Here is a 26,749-nt window from a genome sequence, read left to right on the forward strand (position 1 = left end):
GCTCTTAAAAGTTCTCGATGATCTTCGAAGATAGTTTCATGAGCTAACTTAAGAGTGTTTAGTTATTTAGTTAGAGCCTCAATCTTTTCCTTATCATTGTCATTCGTTTTATCTTGATTAGCATGATTAATTGACATTTCATCATAGTATTCATCACTAGAGTTGTCAACAAGCAAATCATCACCTAACAAGTCATCTTCATCACTATTGAAATCAACATACTCGAGGTGTGTTACCTTAGGACCTTTGGCCATGAAGCATCTTCCAATTCCTTCATTTGGTGAGTCAAATATGTCGTAGGAGTTGGTTGACACAAGTGCTAGACCGGCAACACCTTCATCTTGAGTATCTTCGGAGTCGGAGTGATAACTTCTCTCGGAGTGGCTGTCGGAGTCGGAGCCGGATACCCATTCACCAACATGAGCTTGATGTCTTCATCTTGTGTAGCTCCTTGATGATTTTTCCTTCCTTTCCGAATCCTTGCTTCTCCGTGAGTATCTTCATTCATAACGATCATCTCTACTCCTTCTCTCTCTTGGTGGTGATTCTTTGCTTCTTCTTTTTGGAGAATCTTCTCTTCTCTTGTAGGGAGCCGTACACTCATTGGAATAGTGTCCGGGTCTTCCACAACTATAGCAGTTTCGCTCTCGACTAGAAGATCTTTTGTCATTGTAGGACCTTGACTTGAAGCTTCTATCTTTGCTTCTACTCTTGTAGAACTTGTTGAAGTTCTTCACCATTAAGCTCAATTCTTCATTGAAGTCTTGTTTCTCACTTGATGATGTAGGGGCTTCACATGAGGCTTTATAGGCACCACTTGATTTGCTGTGAAGTTCCTCTTTATCCTTAAGTGACATCTCATGAGCAACAATTCTTCCAATCACCTCCGTTGGCTTGAGATCTTTGTAATTGGGCATCATTTGGATCAATGTGCACATGGTATCATATTTTCCATCCAAGGCTCTTAGAATCTTCTTGATGATGAATCTATCGGTCATCTCTTCACTTCCTAAGCCGGCAATCTCATTTGTGATGAGAGCAAGCCTAGAGTACATTTCAGCGACACCTTCACCATCCTTCATCTTGAACTTGTCAAGTTGGCTTTGAAGCACATCCAACTTGGATTCCTTGACGAAGTCGGTACCTTCGTGCATATCAATCAAAGTGTCCCAAATTTCCTTCGCATTCTCAAGACGGCTGATTTTGTTGAATTCTTCGGGGCACAATCCGTTGAAGAGAATATCACAAGCTTGAGCATTGTATTGCAACATCTTCAACTCAGCCGCGGTAGCTTCACGGTTTGGTTCTCTCCCATCAAAGAAGTCACCTTGCAAACCAACACACACAATAGCCCAAACGGCGGGGTTATGTCCAAGAATATGCATTTTCATTTTATGCTTCCAACTAGCAAAATTAGTACCATCAAAGTAGGGACCTCTACGGTGATAATTTCCCTTGCTAGACGCCATACTCTCCTAGGTTGTGAAACCAAGGCTATGACCACCAAAAGCTATGGAGATCAAAGCAAATGGAGATCAAAGCTCTGATACCACTTGTAGGATCGAAAGTATGTCTAGAGGGGGGTGATTAGACTACTTGACCAAATAAAAACTTAACCTTTTCCCAATTTTAGTTCTTGGCAGATTTTAGCTATTTTAGGACAAGTCAAGCAATCATCACACAATTCAAGCAAGCATGCAAAGAGTATATTGGCAGCGGAAAGTAAAGCATGCAACTTGCAAGAATGTAAAGGGAAGGGTTTGGAGAATTCAAACGCAATTGGAGGCACGGATGTTTTTCCCGTGGTTCGGATAGGTGGTGCTATCCTACATCCACGTTTATGGAGACTTCAACCCACAAAGGGTAACGGTTGCGAGAGTCCACGGAGGGCTCCACCCACAAAGGGTAATGGTTGCGCGAGTCCACACAGGGCTCCACCCACGAAGGGTCCACGAAGAAGCAACCACCAACAAAGGGTCCACGAAGAAGCAACCTTGTCTATCCCACCATGGCCATCGCCCACACAGGACTTGCCTCACTAGCGGTAGATATTCACGAAGTAGGCGATCTCCTTGCCCTTACAAACTCCTTGGTTCAACTCCACAATCTTGTCGGAGGCTCCCAAGTGACACCTAGCCAATCTAGGAGACACCACTCTCCAAGAAGTAACAAATGGTGTGTAGGTAATGAACTCCTTGCTCTTGTGCTTCAAATGATAGTCTCCCCAACACTCAACTCTCTCTCATAGGATTTGGATTTTGTGGAAAGAAGATTTGAGTGGAAAGCAACTTGGAGAGGCTAGAGATCAAGATTCATATGGTAGGAATGGAATATCTTGGTCTCAACACATGAGTAGGTGGTTCTCTCTCAGAACATATGAGTTGGAATGGTGTATGTGTTCTGATGGCTCTCTCTTCGAATGAAGAGGAGGTGGAGGGGTATATATAGCCTCCACACAAAATCCAACCGTTACACACAGTTTTCCAATCTCGGTGGGACCGAATCAACAAACTCGGTCGGACCGAAAATGTAAACCTAGTGACCGTTAGAGATTTTCGGTGGGACTGACATGCAACTCGGTAGGACCGATATGGTTAGGGTTTGGGCATAAAGTAATCTTGGTGAGACCGATTACACAAACTCGGTGAGACCGAATTTGGTAATTAGCTAACCAGAGAGTTGGTCAGGCAAACTCGGTGGGACCGATTTGCTCTTTTGGTGAGACCGAAAAGTTACAAAGGGGAAACACTGAATTTACATTGCAATCTCGGTGGGACCAATTCGCTCTTTCGGTGAGACCGAAAAGTTACGAAAGGGAAACAGAGAGTTTGCAATCCCATCTCGGTGAGACCGAGATCCCTATTGGTAGAACCGAATTGCTAGGGTTTGGCAGTGGCTTATGACAAGTGAAACTCGGTGGCGCCGGATAGGAAGAATTGGTAGGACCGAGTTTGGCTTAGGGTTTAGGTCATATGTGGATATGGGAAAGTAGTTGAGGGTTTTGGAGCATATCACTAAGCACATGAAGCAAGAGGCTCATTAAGCAACACCTCATCCCTCCTTGATAGTATTGGCTTTTCCTAAAGACTCAATGTGATCTTGGATCACTAAAATATAAAATGAAGAGTCTTGAGCTTTTGAGCTTGAGCCAATCCTTTGTCCTTAGCATTTTGAGGGTTCCACTTTCACATCCATGCCATGCCAATCATTGAGCTTTCCTGAAATAATCATCTTGGAATAGCATTAGCTCAATGAGCTATATGTTGTTATGAATTACCAAAACCACCTAGGGATAGTTGCACTTTCACTTAAAGAAATTAAAAACTGCTACTTTTCCTTGTTGAGGGTCTAATCACCCCCCCCCCCTCTAGACACCTCTTCTCGATCCAACATCAGGTCCGCACTGACATCTCCGCTCTCGTCCTGCCATACCACGGATGGCTTGAAGAGCCTTTCGACAAAGGTATTAGGCGGGATAGGGTCGCGCTTGGCGCCCATTCTAGCGAGTATGTCTGCTACCTGATTACTGTCTCGAGCGACGTGATGAAATTCAAGCCCCTCGAACCGAGCTAATATTGTTAATACAACATTTCGATATGCCGCCATTTTTGGATCTTTTGCATCAAACTCTCCATTTACCAGAGATATTGCAAGGTTTGAGTCGCCGCGCACCTCTAGGCGTTGTATGCCCATGGAGACAGCCATGCGGAGACCATATAGAAGTGCCTTGTATTCAGATGCATTATTGGAGTCTGTATACATGATTTGCAGCACGTAGCAGACTGTGTCCCCCGTAGGGGATGTCAAGATGACACCAGCCCCCAGTCCGGCTAGCATTTTAGAACCGTCGAAGTACATGATCCAGTTCGAGCGTGAACTGTACTCTTTAGGGAGCTCGACTTCCGTCCACTCGGCGATGAAGTCGGACAGCACCTGAGATTTAATAGCTCGGCGCAGCTTGTATGTTATTTCAAATGGTAAGAGCTCAATGGCCCATTTAGCTATGCGGCCGGTGGCATCCCTGTTGTTTATAATGTCACTGAGTGGTACTTCGGATGCTACCGTGATCGAGCACTCTTGAAAATAGTGTCACAGTTTTCGGGATGCCATAAAGACCATGTAAGCTATCTTTTGGTAGTGAGGGTGTCGGGATTTGCATGGTGTAAGGGCCTCCGATATGTAATACACTGGTTTCTGGATGGGGAATTTATGTCCCTCTTCCCCTCGCTCGACGATGAGTACAGCGCTCACTACCTGGTGAGTTGCGGATATATAAAGCAACATAGGCTCGCCAACACTTAGGGCGGCTAGGATTGGGTTGCCTGCTAGAACGCCGAAAATGCATTTTTCCGGATTGATTCATATGTCGTATGTTCGGAGGTTGTCAAATGTGAGGCGGAGATCGTCCACCAATGATTCGACGTGTTTAGTCTTGATGACCACGTCATCCACATATGCTTCCACTGTCTTGTTGATTTGTTTTTCCAAACATGTTTGAATCATGCATTGGTAAGTGGCACCCCCTTTTTAAGCCCAAAAGACATAGTGTTGAAACAGAAAGGCCCGTACGAGGCAATGAACGCCGTAGCAGCCTGGTCGGACTCCTTCATTTTAATCTGATGGTATTTAGAGTAAGCATCAAGGAAACACAATGAGTCGTGTCACGTGGTCGCGTTGATAATCTGGTCAATGCGGGGCAACGGGAAAGGGTCTTTGGGGCAAGCCTTATTGAGGTCTTTGATATCTACACAAAGGCACCAAGATTTATCCTTCTTCGGCACCATGACTAAGTTGGCTAGCCAATCCGGGTTTTTGATTTCTTTGACGAACCCGGCCTCGAGTAGTTTGGCTAGCTCCTCCCCCATAGCTTATCTTTTGGGTTCGGAAAATCGCCGCAGCATTTGCTTGACTGGTTTGAACCCTTTGATTATGTTTGGGCTATGTTCGGCTAGTCTGTGTGGGATCCCGGGCATGTCCGAAGGGTGCCAGGCAAAGATATCCCAATTTTCACGTAGGAACGCGTGTAGGGCGGCGTCAACCATCGGATCCAACTGTGCTCCAATGGACTCTGTTTTATTAGGATCCGTCGGGTGCACTTGAAATTTAACTATTTCATTTGCTGGCTTGAAAGAGGTGGATTTAGGTCTCTTGTCGAGAATCAAATCATCCTTGTCCACCGTGGATCTTAGGGTGGTTAGTTCTTCAGCCGCAAGGGCTTCAGATAATGCTTCAAGGGCCAAGGATGGGGTTTTGTTTTCGGCGTGGAGTGCATTATCCGGATCACTCATAACTGTGATTATTCCATTGGGCCCTGGCATTTTAAGCTTGATGTACCCGTAATGGGGTATGGCTTGGAAGCGTGAGAAAGCGTCCCGCCCTAAAACGGCGTGATATCCGCTATTGAAGGGATCCATTTGGAAGAGCAACTCTTCAGGCCTGTAATTCTCAGGCGTGCCGAATACTACATCAAGTTTGATTTTCCTCGAACATCGTGCTTCTCGACTGGGGATGATACCTCGAAAGGTGATACCTCTTTGCTCGATGCGTGCTCTGTCAATATGCATTTTATTGAGAGTGTCCTTGTAGATGAGGTTAAGCCCGCTGCCGCCATCCATGAGCACTTTGGTAAGTCGGAAGTCGTCCACAATTGGGTTTAGAACCAAGGCGGCGGGTGCTCGGACTGATCGGGCCCTTGGTTCATCGTCAGCGATGAAGGTTATTGCCGCGTCGTTCCATGGGCTCATTATGGTTACTTGGTGAATTTTGGCGAGGTCGCGGAGTGCCCTCTTACACTGATTATTTGAAGAGAAAGTCTCGAAGACCGTAAAGAGTTAAGATTGTCATCCTCCGGAGAATGCTTCTCTAGAGTAGCGGTGGTGAGGATGGCCTCACCCCTTTCAGCCACTTGTCGGAGTACCCAACATGCTCGAAGGCTGTGAGTTGGTTCGGTGCTCGGCGTCGCATGTATCTAACAGGATTTGTCGAGGAGTTCGTCAAGAATGGACATGTATCCCGCAAAGGGTTTGTTTTTTTTGCCAGCAGGCTGATGATCGGATGCCTCGTAAGGGTGTACCCGTTTTGCCCGGGCAGTGCACTACTTAAGGGCAGCAGGTTCCGATTGGGTTTTTTGGGCGGTGAGACCAGTTCAGCCATAACCTTGAATGAATTTATATAAGCCGGGATCTTGTACCAGGTACGGTGGCTCTCTAGTGGCCCTACAGTGGCATATGAAATGGACGAAGGAAGAAATTTAGCAACACTTTTCCCGCAAGATCTCTTGCAAGAAGAAAATAATCTCCAAATTTGACTTGTCAATTTTATTTCTCATTTAAATAGCAAGTTAACTCAAAGAATTTATCACACAAATAATCAATTTGTTAGTACTTGCTTAATAGTGAATTGGGAACGAGAAGAAAAAGAAAAGGCTGGACGTAGGATCGAAAGTATGTCTAGAGGGGGGGTGATTAGACTACTTGACCAAATAAAAGCTTAACCTTTTCCCAATTTTAGTTCTTGGCAGATTTTAGCTATTGTAGGACAAGTCAAGCAATCATCACACAATTCAAGCAAGCATGCAAAGAGTATATTGGCAGCGGAAAGTAAAGCATGCAACTTGCAAGAATATAACGGGAAGGGTTTGGAGAATTCAAACGCAATTGGAGACACGGATGTTTTTCCTGTGGTTCGGATAGGTGGTGCTATCCTACATCCACGTTGATGGAGACTTCAACCCACGAAGGGTAACGGTTGCGCGAGTCCACGGAGGGCTCCACCCACAAAGGGTAAGGGTTGTGTGAGTCCATGAAGGGCTCCACCCACGAAGGGTCCACGAAGAAGCAACCACCCACAAAGGGTCCACGAAGTAGCAACCTTGTCTATCCCACCATGGCCATCGCCCACGAAGGAATTGCCTCACTAGCGGTAGATCTTCACGAAGTAGGCGATCTCCTTGCCCTTACAAACTCCTTGGTTCAACTCCACAATCTTGTCGGAGGCTCCCAAGTAACACCTAGCCAATCTAGGAGACACCACTCTTCAAGAAGTAACAAATGGTGTGTAGGTAATGAACTCCTTGCTCTTGTGCTTCAAATGATAGTCTCCCCAACACTCAACTCTCTCTCATAGGATTTGGATTTTGTGGAAAGAAGATTTGAGTGGAAAGCAACTTGGGGAAGGCTAGAGATCAAGATTCATATGGTAGGAATGGAATATCTTGGTCTCAACACATGAGTAGGTGGTTCTCTCTCAGAACATATGAGTTGGAATTGTGTATGTGTTCTGATGGCTCTCTCCACGAATGAAGAGGAGGTGGAGGGGTATATATAGCCTCCACACAAAATCCAATCGTTACACACAGTTTTCCAATCTCGGTGGGACCGAATCAACAAACTCGATCGGACCAAAAAGGTAAGCCTAGTGACCGTTAGAGATTTTCGGTGGGACTGACATGCAACTCGGTAGGACTGATATGGTTAGGGTTTGGGCATAACGTAATCTCGGTGAGACCGATTACACAAACTCGGTGGGACCGAATTTTGTAATTAGCTAACCAGAGAGTTGGTCAGGCAAACTCGGTGGGACCGATTTGCTCTTTTGGTGAGACCGAAAAGTTACAAAAAGGAAACACTAAATTTACATTGCAATCTCGGTGGGACCGATTCGCTCTTTCGGTGAGACCGAAAAGTTACGGAAGGGAAACAGAGAGTTTGCAATCCCATCTCGGTGAGAGTGAGATCCCTATCGGTAGAACCGAATTGCTAGGGTTTGGCAGTGGCTTATGACAAATGAAACTCGGTGGCGCCGAATAGAAAGAATCGGTAGGACCGAGTTTGGCTTAGGGTTTAGGTCATATGTGGATATGGGAAAGTAGTTGAGGGTTTTGGAGTATATCACTAAGCACATGAAGCAAGAGGCTCATTAAGCAACACCTCATCCCTCCTTGATAGTATTGGCTTTTCCTAAAGACTCAATGTGATCTTGGATCAATAAAATATAAAATGAAGAGTCATGAGCTTTTGAGCTTGAGCCAATCCTTTGTCCTTAGCATTTTGAGGGTTCCACTTTCACATCCATGCCATGCCAATCATTGAGCTTTCCTGAAATAATCATCTTGGAATAGCATTAGCTCAATGAGCTATATGTTGTTATGAATTACCAAAACCACCTAGGGATAGTTGCACTTTCACTGGTGCTTCCCTTGTTGAGGTAAGAGCAAATGATCTTATTCGTGATTTCCTTCTGAATTCCCTCGTCGGTACAATTGTGATGAAAGACCGAGACTGCATCGTCATTGCAGCAATCTTTAATCTTGTTCTTGACAAGTAGGAACCTGGCCCAAAAGTGATGGACCATTTCCTGAGGTTGCTGCCGTACATACATCAGGTCATATATGTCTGGAGGGCCTGAATTACTTGGAGAGTATTGATTGTGGTGGGTGGATGGGCTAAACCTTGAATCCCGACCCAAAATTGTTTCCAGAGCTTGTAAAATCTCCAAGGTCACTCGTTCGGGTCCGGGAAGATCCATGTGCTCCCCGGACCCTAAGTCCAACCCTGAGTTCAGGGGACACGGGGTCTCACCCAAAGGAAGAGTATCCGATTCAATGGGTTCGGAGATCCGAACATAGCTGGTTTTTAACTTAGGGGAAGAAGTGTTTTCGGCTCGTTCGTCGATGACAGCCAACAGGTGAGTGGTCGGCAGGAGATTGATCTCCCTCTGGTCAGGTTTAAGCCCAATCCGATCAAACCTGGCCCAAAAGTGATGGACCGTTTCCTGAGGTTGTTGCCATACATACATCAGGTCATATATGTCTGGAGGGCCTGAATTACTTGGAGAGTATTGATTGTGGTGGGTGGATGGGCTAAACCTTGAATCCCGGGCCAAAATTGTGTCCGGAGCTTGTAAAATCTCCAAGGTCACTCGTTCGGGTCCGGGAAGATCCATGTGCTCCCCGGACCCTAAGTCCAACCCTGAGTTCAGGGGACACGGAGTCTCACCCAAAGGAAGAGTATCCGATTCAATGGGTTCGGAGATCCGAACATAGCTGGTTTTTAACTTAGGGGAAGAAGTGTTTTCGGCTCGTTCGTCGACGACAGCCAACAGGTGAGTGGTCGGCAGGAGATTGATCTCCCTCTGGTCAGGTTTAAGCCCAATCCGATCATAATCCATTGAAAGCCCCAGGGCGGCGATGCAATCTAGCAGCTCGTTTAAGGACGAGATGTCCACCGGATCCATCTTTTCGGAGTGTTCGGGACCAATGCGGAGGTGATGTTTGGCGATCACGAGGGACGCCGTCGGCTTGATTGTCGTGTGGGCACCAATAGTGAAACCGTTGAGCTGGAGGACATGTCCTAAAGTTAGGCTCCTTCCAGAAGTGATATCGTTGTTAGGTGAGCCATAGATCGCTTTTCGTGACTACACAGCGGAGCTCTCAATGAAAGCACCAATGTCGGTGTCGAAACCAGCAGATCTTGGGTAGGGGGCCCAAGCTGTGAGTCTAAGGATCAATGGTAACAAGGGACAATGGGGACACGTTGTTTACCCAGGTTCGGGCCCTCTTAAAGGAGGTAAAACCCTACGTCCTGCTTGATTATATTCGATGAGTATAAGGGTTAGAAGAGTTGATCTACCTCGAGACCATAATGGCCAAACCCTATCAGTCTAGCCTATGATTATTCTGATGATCTCTACAGACTAAACCCTCCAGTTTATATACACACCGGAGGGGCCTAGGGTTTGTACAGAGTCGGTTTGCAGAAGAAGGAAATAGTACATCCAGACACCAAACTTGTTGTCCACGCATACAGGGGTCCTACCCAAACACGAGGGATAGTCTTCTTCTTTTATCTTCACGGCCCATCACTCTAGCCCATATCGAATAAGCCGGACACCTGAGGACCCCCAAATCCAGGACTCCCTCAGCTACATCATACTGTCAATGAATTGTGCTAAAGCAACACTCGGGGAGAGCATGGCAATAACATCAAACTCTCACATCCACATGTGATCTAGATCAAAACCTGCATCTAGTCATAGAACCACTCATGATGCCACTGTTGGGAAACGTAGCAGAAAACAAAAAAATCACCCTACGATCACCCAAGAATATCATGAAGATGTGGTTTGGATCGGATTGTTACCAACTCCGAGTTTCAATGGAAGAAGAGATTGTGTAGATCACACTTAAAGTCTCTCGAACAAAGGACCAAAAGCACGACCTCTCCAAAGTTTACAAGCGTACAGTCTTCATGATCCGGCAGTGCTTCGCATCCAGAACTAATCACCGTCGAAGAGTTAGAGGGAGGAGATTAGAACCACATTGGACTTCTAAATATGAGGACTTGAGAGGATTGGATCTAGTAAGTGCTTCAGTATCATCTAAATGATCAACTCGGTGGATCAGAAATCTCTTCCCTGAAAATTTGAAACTAAGATTTGAACTCATTTTTTAAACAGCTGCATTTTGTGACGACTCATCTACTCTGCCCATACCCAACTAATTCACATGTCATCTTGCAAGATGTCAGATGCCAGTGACACCTAGAACAGATCTGAGGAGCAAAGTGTTGATTTGAGCGTAGGATCTAGTCTAGAGGAGAGTTACCATGAAGGTGAGAGAAGCTCTCCAGATTTGCCCAAAGCAGCCATGAGGTCAAGGAAGAAAAAGAACTCAGATGATGAGGATGAATACTTTGTTGCTGAGGAGGTGACATCAAAGAAGAAGAAAGGTGTGCTTGCCAAGGAATATGGCACTGCTGCAAGTACTAGGCCAACTGCAAGCAAGTCAATGGCCAAGGTAGCAGGCAAAAAGAGAATGAGGAAAGAATATATGCAAGTGACTTTCAATCCAACCTCCATGAGAAGAGATGACATGCCAGAGACAGCTGAGCCCCCTCCAGCCAAGCAGCAAAAGTTCATGGGTGATGCTATGAAGTCTGCCACCTCCCCCAAGCCCAAGAAAGTTGCTGCATCCAAGCCTAAAGGCAAGACTCTCAGAAACATTTCTACCAAAGAGAAGAACAAGGCCCTAATGCCTGAAACTGATGATGATGATGAACCTTCTATTCTGAGGAAGCTAAGATCCAGATTGCCTGAGCACAGTGACACACACCCTGTTGTTGAAAATATGAAGGAGAGGAAGGACAAAGGTCTCAGAAAATGGAGAGTCAGACCCATATGTTGTAAGGAGAAGAAGTATTATAGACTACCGTTTTCACTCCAAGGAACAACAAGATTTCTATGAGACTGTGTTGCTTGACAAGAAGCCCATAGTTAGTGACATGAGATGGGTGGACTGGAAATTCATTGGTGATAATGAAGATCACTTTCCTCATGTGCATGAGGGCTTCAAGATGATATGCATTGACCAGTTCATAGGGAAGAAATTGACTACATGGAATGATGAAATGATCATGCGATTCTACTCCACAGCTCATTTCTATCTAGATGACAGAATTGCATGGATGACAAAAAGAGTTCGCTATGAGTCCAATGTTGAAGAATGGGGAAATTTGCTTGATGTACCCAAGCCAGAAGAAAATGGCATTGATGTGTATGCCAATAGCAAGATGGATCATAACTCCATGGCAAATATGTATAAGGAGATTCCTTTGGATGACATCAAGACTCATAAGCTAGGCTCAGTTTATCATTTGTTGGCAGGCCTTGCTACCTCCAACACGATTATGAGGTATACCTTGATGCCTAAGTCAGGAGATGAGAGGATGATCAGATGACACTCCATCAATATGCTTCAACATATTGATTGATCTAGGAGACTCAAGGTTATGGATCTTATTGTTGAGACTATCACAAGAACTGCCGCAGATCGGAAGAGGTCATGTGGATTTGCTCCACATATTCAGGTGCTTATACCCTCCAAAGTTGATAACATGACATATCTTCTTAACGGGAGCATTTGCCGCTTAAGCCAGAGTTTGAGGACAACACTGTGACGATGTATCCTTCCCATCCCACTTCAGTAGCAGCACATGCAGAGAAGGAAGCACGATTGGAGGTTGTTGAGTTTGTAGAGCCCAGAGCCACACATGCTCTATCACTGAAGACCAAGGCCGATCAGATTAACTGTCTTCTTTGAGCCACTCAGAGGATCGAGCGGAGTCTGGCCAACATCACTGAGAACCAGAAGAGTCTTGAGAGGATCGTTGAGACAAAATTATATGATCTGGATGTCAAGGTGACAGAGAGGCAAACCACTGTTGAGAGCCTGAAGGCGGTGGAAGAGGCAAAGCGTGCTAGTAGTGAGGATGACGAGCATCATGGTTCAGTACTTCCCAAGACTACCCAGCTCCAGAGGATGCCTAGATCAGCTGCCATTCCAGACCCTTCTAGAGCCACAATTCCAGCTCAAGCTGTGGTACCCTCAGTTGCTCCAGCAGTTTCCACTCCTCCACTAGTCCCGCAGACTTCTTCTGAGGCATTTGCAGATGCACTTCTCTGTACCCCGACATTGGCTCACATGGGCGCTGCAAGTTAGAGGACTTCACCACCAGGAGATGCCGGAGATCCAACCCAGACCAACGTTTAGCTCTGTACTTCTTCAAACTTTTTGGTATTGTTGCCAAAGGGGGAGAATTGGTGTGGATCATTAGGGCTTCTAGAGAGCGAGTGTTTTGCTTTTTTCCTTGGTTTTTCATTTGAGAGATATTGTGTGTGTTACTTTAGGTCGTTGATCGTTTGGTACTATGTTTATCCGTGATTGATCATACCATACTTTGATTGCGCTATGCTTATGTATCCTTTCATATGCTCCATGTATGATCATTCACTTGTTTGTTTGGTGATGAGTGCTTTTGTTATCGCAATCATATCATTTTGAGCGCTCCACCAAGATGCATGTGACGTGGAAGAGTAACCCTTGATCCCAATCAATTATGCATTTGCATTCAAATGCAATTTTTTAATAATGCACAAATTTAGGGGGAGCTCTTTCTTATCACATACTCCCTCCGTTCGGAATTACTTGTCTCGAAAATGGATGTATCTAGAACTAAAATACGTCTAGATACATCCATTTCCGTGACAAGTAATTCCGAACGGAGGGAGTACTTCTCAAAGCGACAATGTATTTCATTTGTTATATCTTTGTCGAGGCTCTGATCTATATGTTGTCAACAATTACCAAAAAGGGGGAGATTGAAAGGGCAACTAATCCCTGGGTGGTTTTGGTAATTAATAACAACATATACATCATTGATCTAATATTCATTGCAAATAGATTTCAGAAAAAGACCAATGATTGGCATGACAAGGATCAATGGATGTGGACCCCTCAAAATGTCAAGGACAAGAATTGGCTACTCCAAGACTCTAAAATTTTTGTTTAGTGATCCAAGATCACATTGAGTCCCTCAGGAAAGCCAATACTATTAAAAGGGGATGAGGTATTCTTGATAAGGTTATTGCTTAAGTGCTTTGTGATATTGCTCCAAAAACCCTCAATCACTTTCTCAAAACACATATGACCAAACCCTAATTTTCCTATCTTAGTCCCACCAAAACTATCCCATCCGGACCCACCAAGATAACCAGTACCATTGCCAATGCCAAACCCTAGCAATTTGGTTTGACCAAAAAGGATCTTGGTCCCACCAAGATGGCTTGACCAAGTTTCTGTAATGACATTGTTTCACTTCGGAATCACCGAGTTGAAACGATCGGAATTTCCGAGACTGAGTCCCGCCCTAGCCATTGCACTTCGGTCCCACTGAGTTGTTCCACTTTGGTCCCACCCAAAAGCCTGATGTTCCTATCTTTTACACTAATCGGTCTCACCGAGTTTTACATTCAGTCCCACCTATTTGGGTTAAAAGTGTGTAACGGTTGGACTTTGGGTGAAGGCTATTTATACCCTTCCACCCCCACTTACTCTCTGAGAGAGCCATCAGAATGAAACACAACTTCCACCATTCATTTTCTGAGAGAGAACCACCTACTCATGTGTTGAGATCAAGAGATTCCATTCCTACCATTTGAACCTTGATTTCTAGTCTCTTCAAGTTGCCTTCCACTACAATCCTTCTCCTACCCATGCCAAATCTGTGAGAGAGAGATTGAGTGTTGAGGACAGTATCATTTGAAGTACAAGAGCAAGGATTTCATCATCAACACAACATCTATTACCGTTTGGAGAGTGGTGTCCCCTAGATTGGTTAGGTGTCGCTTGGGAGCCTCCAAGATGGGGAGTTGAACCAAGAAGTTTGTAAAGGCAAGGAGATTTCCTACTTCGTGAAGATCCACCCGAGTGAGGCTAGTACTTCGTGGACGGAGGCCATGGTGGAATAAACAAGGTTGCTTCCTCGTGGACCCTTCATGGGTGGATCCCTCCATGGACTCGTGTAGCCGTTCCCCTCTGTGGGTTGAAGTCTCCATCAACGTGGGCGTACGATAGCACCACCTATTGGAACCACACCAAAAAAATTCATGTCTCCATTGCGTTTGTTATCTCCAAACCTCTCCTTTACTTACATGTGAAATATTTTACTTCCCACTGCTATACTCTTAGAATTGCATGTGTAGGGTGATACTAGACTGGGTAGAATTGCTAAAACTTCCCATAACTAAAATTGGGGAAATGAAAGTTTTTAGTTGGTCAACTAGTCTAATCACCCCCCTCTAGTCATACTTTCGATCCTACAACTAGGAATCAGGTTTTACCGTTTATCATTCTACACATGCATATGAGTTTTTCACTGAATCACATATTTCAGGATCATAGTAGCTATAGCATAGAATATAAACTCTTAATTATAAACATGGAAATATAATAATACTGTATTATTGCATCTAGGGCTTATTTCCAATAGGGTAGGGCCTATGGCAACTTACTTGTCAACGGCAAGGTGGACGCGTGTGGGGCGGGCGGACGCACCGGAGGAGGCACATCGACGTCGATGTCCACCACCTGCTTGGCGTAACATCCTTCGTCGTCGCTTATCATTCGCGCTGGCAGGCGCGCCGCTCCCTTCAGGCGGCATTCTCCTCCTTGCAACTCACCCTCGTAGACTCCGTCAAGGCATCATCCATGCGGGCTATGGGGTACCAGATGACGACATCTAGGGCGGCAGCGTGGATGGGGAAGCAAGGGTGGAAGACAACAGCGTCTCAGACGCGGGAAATGGAGGACAGACACGGGAGGAGGGCAATCGATTTGGTGGACTTGGTCAATTTAGTGAAATTTGGGGTGGGAATGTTCCATCTAGTCCAACGTGGCGGACGTGCCCTGGCATGTTCAGACCTCCCCATATCTGCCCCATATATGAGTTGGATATGAGGGGTGTCGGTCAGTCTGAACGAATAGGGCCGGTTTGAGGGGGCGGCTAGGTTGCGATCCAATGATTGGTCACTGACCGTGCCTTCCATCTGGACATACTGGGGCATTTGAGGAGCCGGACTATAGATGCTCTTCATCACCCAGGGTGCAGAATAATTTATTCTTCACTCAAGGTAATCTTATGATCGTTTCATATATAAATTACATTTGGAATATAGATTGCATTTTATGTACATTTTACACTTTGTTTTTACATTTGTAATTTTACATAACATAAATATTTTTTACGGCGATTATATTTCTTTCTTACGTTCTCTTTTTACGTCTGAAAGAAGACAAAATTTACGAAACGTGACATTATGGTTCATTATGCTAAAAAGGAGGAGGGTGAAGAATAACTATTCCTCACCCAGAGTGACGAATAGTCAATCCCTATATATAATCACATATATAGTCATATCCAACGTTTGAAAATGGGCTAGAAAACATGAAATACAATCACATACCATGTACTGGTGACTAGAGTCATGAAACTTCAAAATGGTGAAGTTGTCACATGCATCTCGCTGTCAAAGGAAACATCATCTCCCCCTAGAAAATCATCTGACTTAACGAGGCATCATATATATCAAACCCGGGGTTTGGATATAATCAACCACCCCTAAACAAACAAACCAATGGCTTGTTCTCATAAAACTTGTGATTTTGCATAGCTACAACAATATAGCTCATGGCCATTCACTATATTTGCTAGCACGCAATCGCCTAGACTTGCGCTAAGTTTAAGGTGATATTTGCAGACATATGATTTACTTTAGGATCCATACATTTATTTCTCGTCAGAGCAGCACACACTCATTTATGTGGTTCGGTGGTGACGAAAGAGGACTTGAAGGTGGTGGCTAAGCCGCAGAGGTTAGGCACAAATACATAGGTTGGGCAGCTGTCTCCGAGGTGAGGGAGGAGATATAACCTATTTTTTGTTACTGGAGTTATCGTTTGTGATGGGGGTACATGTGGAGGTGGCAAGAGGGTGATGCCGTGGGGCGGGACGGGTATGAAGAGGCCAACGGTGGCAGTGTTGATGGTGATGTCGGCCAATAGGCGGGAAAATAAGAAGTGATGGTGCTTGTGGATACAGTGAATAGACGAGAGAATGAGAACGAGAGTGATGATCTATAGTGCATTAAGGCATGGCGGCGGCGAGCATAACAAGGGATTCGTCCACCGTGCAATTTCTAGCCCATGTATAGCATAAAGTAATACTCCCTTCGTTCCTAATTATAAGTCGTTTTAGAGATTTCAACAGGGACTACATACGTACGGATGTAGACATATTTTAGAGTGTAGATTCACTCATTTTGCTCCATACATAGTCCGCATTGGAATCTCTAAAAAGACTTATATTTACGAATGGACGGAGTAATATAAAAAAATATTGAAACGAGGCAGAAGATTAAGGAGCAAAGCATTTATGCCTGTGCTAAAAGTATGGAAAATTTTGGAATTAAAAGCCTACTCCAGAAAGCAAGTCGTGGAGAAAACAAATGCACATACAGCAAGGAAAAAACAAAAACAAGGACGCGCCTATCTTATAAATGGAGAAGGAGGGGAGACGGTAGCAGCTGCCGGTAAGTAGGCAGTGAGGACAAAGCCACCCACCCACCAAGAGTCAGTCTCTCCCTCCTTCCCCTCGTGCGGTAGCCTCCAAATCATCCAACGTCCAATCCACTTCCAACAAGATACCGCCACCATCCTCCGCCTGATCCGACCTCTCTTCCATCAGCGACAGCGACCCCGCAACCCCCGGCTCCATCGACCATCGGGCGAGGGAATGGAGGAGGAGGGCGCGAGGAAGGCGGTGCTCTTCCGGCTGTTCGGCGTCGAGGTCCGCGGCGCGGAGGAGGAGGATGACGCGGAGCCCATGGAGCTCAAGAAGAGCACCAGCATGCCCAACCTCGCCTGCGCCTCCAACAGCCCGCCGCTTCTCCTGCCCGGCGAGGCCAGCCACGACAAGGGCTACGCCTCCGACGACGGCGAGCTGGCGTCCACGCCGCAGCTCAAGCGCTGCCGCCGCAAGGCCCAGGAGCGCAAGAAAGGTAACGCGATTGACCTCCATCTGGATCACGCACGGTTTCTTGATTTCTTCTACCCTCCTGTCTTGTAGTCCAACCCGTAGAGAGCTCTACTGTTCCATTCGTTCATGCGGTTTACAGATTCCTGCAATTATTAAGGTGTTTTGGGGGAATAATCATCTGATCACTTAATTAACTAATAGTGATTTGTGAGTGGAAATTTCGTCCTGGACCAAAGAAATCAAGAAACTGAGTTCAAGCTATCTTGACCTTTATGTATCATCAAAGTGTAGTGTTACTAGCAGTCGATGGATCTTACGATCCCACCTCCTGAATAACAATTTGATTAGTCCTTCCGTGTTGCTTCCTAGTAGTAGTCCTAATACGATGAATCATGCAGCAAGTGGTTGATTGAGATTCTGTTCAGGGATTCCGTGGACCGAGGAGGAGCACAGGAAGTTCCTGGAGGGTCTGAAGCAGCTGGGCAAGGGGGACTGGAGAGGCATCTCCAAGAACTTCGTCACCACCAGGACGGCCACGCAGGTGGCTAGCCACGCCCAGAAGTACTTCCTCCGGCAGACCAACCCCGGCAAGAAGAAGCGCCGGGCCAGCCTCTTCGACGTCGGCATCCCCGCTGCCCACAGCTACGACGATCAGGTACTCGGATCCAGTCCAGTTCACGCCAAGCACTACTCCAAACATCCATCGGATCGCGCAGCAGCTAATATATGCAGTGTACTCAATTTCAATTTGGTTTCAGCTGCCAAGTCCTCAGAGCGTTGGAACCAAGCTTGCTCCTGCTGAGAAGATACTCCACACAGACCGCGGCGACGTGCCGGTAAATTCCACAGAATTCATGTTTCATCTTGTTTCCTGCTAGATCGAGTTTCCGTTTTGTCTGAACACTGACTGAATCTTGAACCTCGCCTCAGCTACCAAGTTATCCTGGAGGCATCAGGGGCAGCAACAACAACATGCAGATGCAGGTAAAGCCACCTTTACATCTGAGAACATGTTCTGATGTAACAACAACAGTGTGAGCAAAAGCTTTACACCAACCGGGTCCTTTCTTCTGGCAGGCTGATGAGCTAACTGACCGTGTGAAGAAGAGATCAAAGTTCCCCACCGGGACGTCGCTGGCCGCCATGGCTGCCTCCGGGCTGGAGCTGGCAATGTCTTCGTCTGCCAGCAGCATCCTGGAGCTCAGCATCGCGCCTCCTCGCTGCTACGGCGCGGTCGACGCCATCAAGGTGCTGTGATCGAGCCCCGGCTGCCAGGCCTGGCCGAAGGGATTGATCTGATCTGCACCACCACCAGCTTAGCTTCATGTGGCGCCCCTGTTCTCGTTGCCGTGCTAACCTTGTTGCCCGTCGATCGTCCTAGTAGCTTTTTCAGCTAGTGTATGGAGTAAAATACATAAGAATTTGCTTGCTTTGGTACAAGTTGGTGAAGGGAAACCAGAGAGGATATGTGTAGTAGGTTTGTTTGTAATGTATGGTTACCAAATTTAATTAATGTTATCAGTGCTTGCATCGCATGGAGACATCACCGAGATATTGGAATTGGCGTTGGAAGGGCCCCCATGGCGGGCATCGCGCTCATGAATTGAACCACGCAAGTGGGGTTGGTTTCTTGTTGCCGTCTGAGGAGGCAGCCATGACAGGAGAGGACGCCTTCTTTCTCTGCCTGTGTGGCTCTGAGCTTCCAATGGCTTCAATAATTGGGCTCTGCCTGCATTTTGCTCCTCGTCGTCAGTCCATGGCACGGCAACATCAATCGGGCGTGCTACGAGCATGCGATATCCTCCTGTCTCCTGGCAGTTGTGATGCTAGCAGAGGGAGGTGGACAGAAGCAACCAGCGAAACCGTGCCGAACTCAGATTTTTTTTTTGCTGTCGGATCATGTTGGCTGCACGAGCTGTGCATACCTCGCGATAATCACGATCGCAAAATCTCGTCCGTCCATTCTAAACGAAATCCTTTCCACCCGGTTGACAGCTAAAGAAAACTGAGATGCTTATCTAATCCCCATTCGGCGACGGGCGAATTCCGCACGGAACAGCCCGATCCTCACAGGAATGGACAAGATTTTATTACGGCACTCGCACGCAAACCGGTTTGGCACATGTGATATCACATCATGTGCATGCTCATAGAGTCATAGTCCACATCTACAGCGGCGTCGGGGGAAAGGATAGAAGGATGGGTGTGATGGAGTCGCGGATAGGATGTATGGATATCTCGATAGGGTGACGAGTGGCCCGAATTATTGACCTCCTTTCCTTTGCCAAGATGCACGCACGCACGCACGCACTCGTGGCTCCCAACTGAGCGAGCGCTGCTGCTGCTGTTGCCTGGCCTTTTCGCGGTCGCGCCCCACCAGCGGTTGCCGGTGGGAGGTCATGATGGGTAAACAAATGGCGGCAAGGATCATGAGATAGCACCACTTTCTCGGGATTGGGGTGATATCATCTTTTGACGAGTAGAAAACGATAATGTCGAGTGTTGTTTCTTTCAACAGCGAGAGAAAAGATAGTGTGGAGTCTCTTTCTCCCCTGGCGGCCTAGCGCAGCGTCGTTCCTTTGGAGAAAAACAACTTTTTCTTTGGATGAATGGGGAGGAAGGAACACATCATTTGTATCTTGGGATCTCAAGTCAACCCGGGGTATGCCATCCGCAACATGTTCTGGCCCCGCTTTGTTTCAGATGTCTTAGACACTAAAACATCTCTATGTAAGACAATCTTTTCGGAATGTAAGTAAGAGCATGGTTAATAGTACAACGAGTTGACTATATGATGTTGTCATGTCATCTATAGCCAAACTTATAGCCGGCAAATATAATAGTTAGATGTAAATAAGTGCTTCTTCATCTATACATGACCCACATTTTTCTCTCTCCTCTTTTCTCTCTTCCAACTCTACTGCTCTAATACTATCTAGCTAGCTAAAACTTTAGCTAGTCTTCTTTCGAACGTAAGTTGGGGGAGTATGCATGATTGAACTCGAGCGGACAATTGGCATGAAAAAGAATATATCAACCATTGGAATCAAACTTTTGGAACATTAGAGCATCTTCGACAAGATATTCTTCTTGCCTTATTAGTAAGAGCAGATGATGTAAAAGTTGATGCCCTAAAATTGGTTTAGGGTACGAGAGAGAATTTGCTTGCACCACAAAAGTGATTGCTTTTCCAAATGCCCTAAAAATTCAGCTCGGTTGCTTTCATAAGGATCGGTTGCCACGGCGAATGGAGCCACAACACAACAATGGTCGCGTCGATCAAAGGGAGGTCCCCCACCTCGGTGGCCGGCGGTCGCAACCATTTAGGGCACACGTGCAGGTGGGAGACGATTCAGAGGTGGGAAGTTTCAGCTGGGCGGTTGGCTGCACGCAGCTGCCTTTTCATTTTTGCAGCAACAACTTCCAATGCTGCAGATATGCAACACTTGTAGCAAAAATATAGGGCAACTACAAATTCTTTTGGGCACCAAATAGATACAGGGCATCTGCTGGAGCTGGTTCAAAATGCCCTAAATGACAGGGGTTTTTTACGGCACCGCTGTTTTTGGGCATCTAGGAACAACACAAAAACAGATGCCCCAAAACACCGCCAATCTATTGCTTCTGGAGCAACTCACTCCTTCAATGCCTTAGCAAAACACACACAATGCACGCAAGCCCAAAAACTTCAGACTGGATATTAACCAGATTAGTGGCTAAGACTGTGTTTGATAGCAAAGTATTATATAAACCAAAGTATCAAAAACTACAGTAATTTTGTTTATAGGTGTGAGATATCATAGTTTTATCAAAACAGAGTATTTTGCAGTATTCACAATACAGCAAGAACCTGTTTGGTTGTTGCCGCATAACGTTGTAAATTTTGATGTTTAGCCGTTGTGTTTAAGCACTCAGCAGCTCTGTTTTTAAAAAAGAGGTTTGGGGTTCTTTTTTTTATGCAGAGAAAAAACTGCAGTTTGCCCAATACTACAATATTAAAAGCACAGTTGTTAGGGGCAACCAAACAGCTCATTGTAAATAAAACCGTGGTGATCTCAAAAACTGTAGTATTCTCAAAATACTTAGAAAATACTTTGCTATCAAACAGGGCCTAAGTTGGCAAGGAAATGCAACCGGGCTTACCAAATATTGACCCCTTTACTGCTTGAAGTGCAGGGCAGAAGTAGCAAGCAGGGAAAATACTCTCAAGAAATATTGCTAACAGAGAGTGGGCAAGAAAATAGTACATATATACATATTCAGCAAGGTCAGCAATTTGAGACGATATCCATTTACCTTTGTACACGTAGCAGTCAACTTATTACAGCACATATATACAGACCCGAGCAACTGAACCCCTTGGTTGCTGCAGACTGGAGTCGGGGCTTCACATTGCATGCCCTCTTCATATGTACGGGTGCAAGACAAAAAGACACCGAGGAACTCCGCGATTCACGGATTAACCACGACACCTTGAAGTAGACAGTGGTGACCATTCGCAGGCTGCTCCGCCTCCAGCGAGCAGCTCTCACTACCGATGCTCTCAGTAAGTGCCTCTGTGTCCTTGTGGGCGCGGCACTGCAACCACAGGTATGAAAACCCTGCAAATGCTGCCTGGCTGGCAAACTGAACACGGTATACTAAGCTTATTTCCCACAAACCACTTCCCACATTAACTGCCAAGGCATCCGCATTATACCCTTCAAGGTCTGATTCTGAGACCATCACGAACGTCTTCTCATCAAAAGTGATGAGGTTCCGAGTAGCAAGCAACACCGGAGATGGACATGGAACCTTTTTAACGATTGGGCTGTCGATGCAACTGGAGCCCTGAATTTTCTTCACTCTAAGCTGGTAGAATTCCTGGACAGCCTGCAAGAACATGAGATACAACCACATTAAACGCAGTTTACTGTAAGAACTCGCCAGAAAAGCACACACAATGCAATCTTTAACTTAATCCATCGGTAACTTATTTACCTTAGTACATCAATACACCATACAAGGGTAGAAAACATGACGTGAAATTACCCGGAAAACAGATTCGTATGAGGATTTTGGTCGGATTTGTTTATTTGATATCTCATGCTGGGCCTGTGCATTTTCCCTTGTAAAAATGTACTTCACATATGTATACTACACACCAATGTTTAAATTATAGGCCATTTTAATCGGCACATCGGACAGTTAATCCTGCCTCGGTCACCTGCTGATACAAAAACCACATACCCACCGAATTAACTGGGTGGACGATTTATCGGTCTGACAAGTGTCAGGCCGAATTATTTGCTGAGCCAAATAATTGCCTGGGTTATTGTGGCCCACATTTAGTTTGTTCCATCCCTTCTCTCACAGCCGCCCACGCAATAGGTCAGCCCATTCAGATATGGCCCTAGTTAACATACCGATAAATGGGTTACTGATAAATTCAGTTAATAGGCTGGTAAGCTGATTAATCCCTACTCAGTAACCGACCAATATGCTACCAGTTACGATATCCTACACATAGTGGTGTCCCCCTCCCTTTCATTTCCATTTGAAAATTAATGATGTACGGCAAAGAATGGAACATACGGAAGTATCCTGTGCCCGCTGATCCATATTGCATTTAAGGTAAACTTCCATTGGTCCAGCTATAATGCTTATGAATCCATTAAAATACTTCTATTGTGTGCTTTGAGACCATAAAACAGTTTTGCGGCAACATACTTTCCATTGTGCGGAAGCCAATAACACCCTTGGCCTGCATGACCGAACATGTTCAAAAGCTCCAGCAGGTGTCATTTGTTTGTATTGCACCTACAAGAAAAGTGATAAAAGAGTCATCACCTTAAACTTATTCAGATTATGAGCCAGTCAACATTTAGTATGCTCAATAGTCTGGTATACCAAGTAGCAAAGAACAACGGTGGTGCTACGTCCCCGTCCAGCTTTGCAGTGAACATAAGTCAGCTTACCACATGAAGCATTTCCTTCAAAAAATAAAAATAAGTGTGAATAAATCCATGCACCAAGTAACCATCATGAAGATGAAGATAACATCAAACAGAAAAGATATTATGAAATGGAGCAAGTGACATTTATGTTCTCAAAAAACTCAATTAAAATCAAGAAATCAAGAAAAAAAACAGGAGGATGAGATAGGACACCACAACAGAAACCACTGAATTGTTACAGCAAGAATGGAGTACCACAACAGGCTTAAGTAGCACCAAACAGGTGGGCAACCCAGGATGACTTTTACTGAAAATAATCAAATTCTGAGCTTTTCTGGACTTCATATCTGGTCTGGACATTTAAGGGCAGGAATTTCCAAGCCCAAAACTCAGGCCTATAACAGGTCTTGTATCTAGTAGGATCTTCTGGGGTACGCAAATCCACGTACCAACAATTCTCGTATCTAGTAGGATCTTCTGGAGTACGCAAATCCATGTACCGACTATTCTACAACTGGAACATAACAAATTGAAAAAGAACAAGGTGTATAAATACTAATACAAACAACCTATAGTTTACTTCAAAAAACAAAGCAAAACCAAGCATAAGGTGCCACATCAGAAACTATAAAATAGGATCACACAAGGACAATCTCAATTGAATAATACACTGGAAACTTCAAACATAAAGGACATATCTTGAGTGCGTGCTTACTGTGGATGAAGTCAGCAGCCTTGCAAAGGTTGTCAAATGATGGCGCATAAAGGTAATCTCTAGTTGGTAGCACCAGGTTTTCAATCCCATGAGCCTAAAATGAAGAAGATCATTAACTCACATGGTATTGGCGGCTTCATACAAATACAATAAGAAAGGTAATGATTGTGAACAAGACCACTGCTATCTTATTGAACATTGTATAACCCAACAAGAAACAGAAATAAGCAAAATCTTATCTTTCTTATACTTGAAAGTTAACATGCATTTGTGTGAACTAACACAGAACTATGTTCACGATGTACAAAAACCATCCATCGAGATCATATCAGCTCTTCAATGCTAATTTAGCAGCTTTGTTGCACTAACTCTTGCTACCATAATAGCGGCACCCCGCTATCCGTGTATAGCAAAGGCAGCACTTCAAACATAAGAGCGGCATCCCTCAATGCACCACAAGAACAGGCACAGCACAATACATGTGTGAAGGATAGCTTAAAAACTGGATCTGATAGGTGGACACCAAGATGCACGTGTTAACTGTAGGGCAATCACCACATTGAAGTCTTAGATACTGACTGATCTTGTTAAGACTAAACAATCAACAGTGGATGCATGGTTTCACCACTGTAAACAATTCGCTTTTACAACCAGACCTTATCACCGGAGCACCAAACAGCTAAATACACTGTTGTTGTCCATACAAGAAATTCACAAATAAGGCTGAAATTGACAATACCTATCATACACTTAAGAACTTGAACAGTCAAATACTAGATGTTGGCAATGTAATTACCTCGTACAGTGACTTGGAAACAAGCCTCTCATATGATTCGTTTAGTGTGACCACACCACAAACTCCAAGCTTCTGCAGCCTCAAAACATCGCTCGGGAATGGAACAGCACCCAGCAGCACATGCTGATCCAACCAAAAATGTGAACAGTCAGAACAGAACAATCTATGATTCCAAACCAACTTAAAACAACTCCGCAGCAAAAGTAGCAAAAATTACAATAAATCATGGCCACCAAAATTACAATAACAATCAGACGTATTTTTAGAAACACCAAGTACAGAGCAGACGTCGCCTTAAGAGGCGAGCTTCAAGATTGACTAGGTCACAATTTGCACCGCCAGCGAGATATAAAGACATGAAACGTAGGGATTGATCCCCAGTGGACCAGGGATACAACCACGGTTCTCGATCATAATCAAAACATAAGCACCACGTATCAATAGCTAAACGAACAGCTTAACCGACACTTTGCACATGAGAGACCTATACCCTGAACAGAACAAACGGCGAGGATAGCAGACACTAGAAGCTACATTGTAGACAGGAAATTACCTAGCCGACACAAGATGAACGCAAAAAGGGGCATCCTATCAAAACAACAGAGATCAAAAGAGATGGAAATTTCCCAACCTCGTCGACCTGATCCCACCAGTGGAAGTGAGACTCGCATTGGTTCCTCACGACGTTGTACACCAGCGTCGGGTAGAACAGCATCCGTGCGCCGACGCCCACCGCCGCGCGCTTCACCCTACCCGCACCCTCTCCCTTCTCCTCCTCCCCCGCCGCGGCGACAACGCCATCCTCGCCACGCAGCTTCAGCTCACAACCATCGGCCCCGCCGTCTTCCCGACGCAGCTGCAGCTCCCCCGCCCCTCCGCCTCCACCCCCGCCACCCGAATCGCCGGGGAGCTCCTCGATTCGCATCTCCTCCGAACTCGATCCGCTCCGATCCGAAGGGAAACCCTCGGACAAAATCGACTCAACAACAAAAAAATTCCCCAACAGGAGGAACCTATCGAGGGGGAAAGTGAGCAACCCAGCGCGGATCGATCGGGCGCGAGGCGGTGGAATCGAATTGGGGTCGCGATCCCGCAACCTGAAGAAGAAATCCAACCCTCTCTCCCCCTTTTCCTAGCGCTCACGCCTCCTCTCCTCTCCTCTCCCCTCCCCACCTCCCGGAAACTCCAAACTGCCCAGGCCCGGGCGGGCAACCCGCACGCCCCTCTTATCGCCCGCGGCGCAGGGCTCACTCGCCGACGTGCGGGCCCAGACTTACCTCCTTCGCGCGCTGACGTGCGGGTCCGCGTGGGGGTTGCGTGGACGTGGCCGGGTGCGCGTATCGGTTTCGCGGGATTAACGGAGGTGGCGACGGCGTAGGGGGCTGGATTGGGTCGGAGAACGTGACGAGCGTGAGTATCGAGGAGACTACGTGGCGGCTGGCGATATGTCGAGTTGGCTCGGGTCCCGGGGCGACTGGGCGCCACGTGGACAGGTCGAGCGGTGCTCGTTCGGTTTGGAGGGGATCGGATCAGGAGAGGCCTTGGCTGAGGCCTGGGGGTTTGAACCGTTGAGCCGATAATTTGGTAAGGCTACTTCCAATACATTGGTGCTTATGTGAGATGCTAAGCGCAATTAAAATCTTAGCAACTAGTCTGCCCAATACATTGGTGCTTAGGGCATCTTCAATAGATTGTATGTTAGTATTGTTGGTAAAATGTCCATGTCATCAACCAACAAGCTATCATACAACTACTTCAATAGGTTGTATCTAAGACACTCAATAGATGATGAGGAAATAAATGTGATTGCTCTCTATTTCACCTTGGAGCTTGTGCAAAGGTTGTTGGTTATTCTACACACAATTTTGTTCTCTCTCCATATTTATTACACGCCACATCATCACTTTGTTCTAGGTGGCAAATTTACCAACAT

General features: G+C 45.8%; 2 protein-coding genes across 2 annotated transcripts; one reads left to right on the top strand and one right to left on the bottom strand.

Moving 5' to 3' along the window:
- Positions 1-16,911: 16,911 nt before the first annotated feature.
- Positions 16,912-18,915, top strand: LOC119275793 (transcription factor MYBS2-like). Its single transcript, XM_037556715.1, has 5 exons — positions 16,912-17,391; positions 17,795-18,024; positions 18,128-18,205; positions 18,300-18,353; positions 18,447-18,915. The coding sequence occupies exons 1-5, from the start codon at positions 17,127-17,129 to the stop codon at positions 18,624-18,626; spliced, it is 807 nt and encodes a 268-aa protein (XP_037412612.1). The 5' UTR covers positions 16,912-17,126; the 3' UTR covers positions 18,627-18,915.
- Positions 18,916-21,553: 2,638 nt separating this feature from the next.
- Positions 21,554-26,003, bottom strand: LOC119275803 (phosphatidylglycerophosphate phosphatase PTPMT1-like). Its single transcript, XM_037556725.1, has 6 exons — positions 25,448-26,003; positions 24,817-24,939; positions 24,021-24,114; positions 23,259-23,341; positions 23,079-23,168; positions 21,554-22,241 (listed from the first exon to the last, which is right to left on the bottom strand). The coding sequence occupies exons 1-6, from the start codon at positions 25,739-25,741 to the stop codon at positions 21,822-21,824; spliced, it is 1,104 nt and encodes a 367-aa protein (XP_037412622.1). The 5' UTR covers positions 25,742-26,003; the 3' UTR covers positions 21,554-21,821.
- Positions 26,004-26,749: the final 746 nt, after the last annotated feature.

This window comes from Triticum dicoccoides, chromosome 1A (genome assembly GCF_002162155.2).
Source record: "Triticum dicoccoides isolate Atlit2015 ecotype Zavitan chromosome 1A, WEW_v2.0, whole genome shotgun sequence".
In the NCBI taxonomy this organism is placed as follows: domain Eukaryota; kingdom Viridiplantae; phylum Streptophyta; class Magnoliopsida; order Poales; family Poaceae; genus Triticum; species Triticum dicoccoides.

Excerpts from the sequence above, each read along its gene's own strand:
- LOC119275803 (XM_037556725.1), bottom strand. The coding sequence starts at position 25,741 with ATGCGAATCGAGGAGCTCCCCGGCGATTCGGGTGGCGGGGGTGGAGGC. Across the intron at positions 24,940-25,447 it reads GGTGGGATCAGGTCGACGAG|CATGTGCTGCTGGGTGCTGT; the intron begins GTTGGGAAATTT and ends TGGTTGGATCAG. Across the intron at positions 24,115-24,816 it reads TTTCCAAGTCACTGTACGAG|GCTCATGGGATTGAAAACCT; the intron begins GTAATTACATTG and ends TCTTCATTTTAG.
- LOC119275793 (XM_037556715.1), top strand. The coding sequence starts at position 17,127 with ATGGAGGAGGAGGGCGCGAGGAAGGCGGTGCTCTTCCGGCTGTTCGGC. Across the intron at positions 17,392-17,794 it reads GGCCCAGGAGCGCAAGAAAG|GGATTCCGTGGACCGAGGAG; the intron begins GTAACGCGATTG and ends GATTCTGTTCAG. Across the intron at positions 18,025-18,127 it reads CCCACAGCTACGACGATCAG|CTGCCAAGTCCTCAGAGCGT; the intron begins GTACTCGGATCC and ends ATTTGGTTTCAG.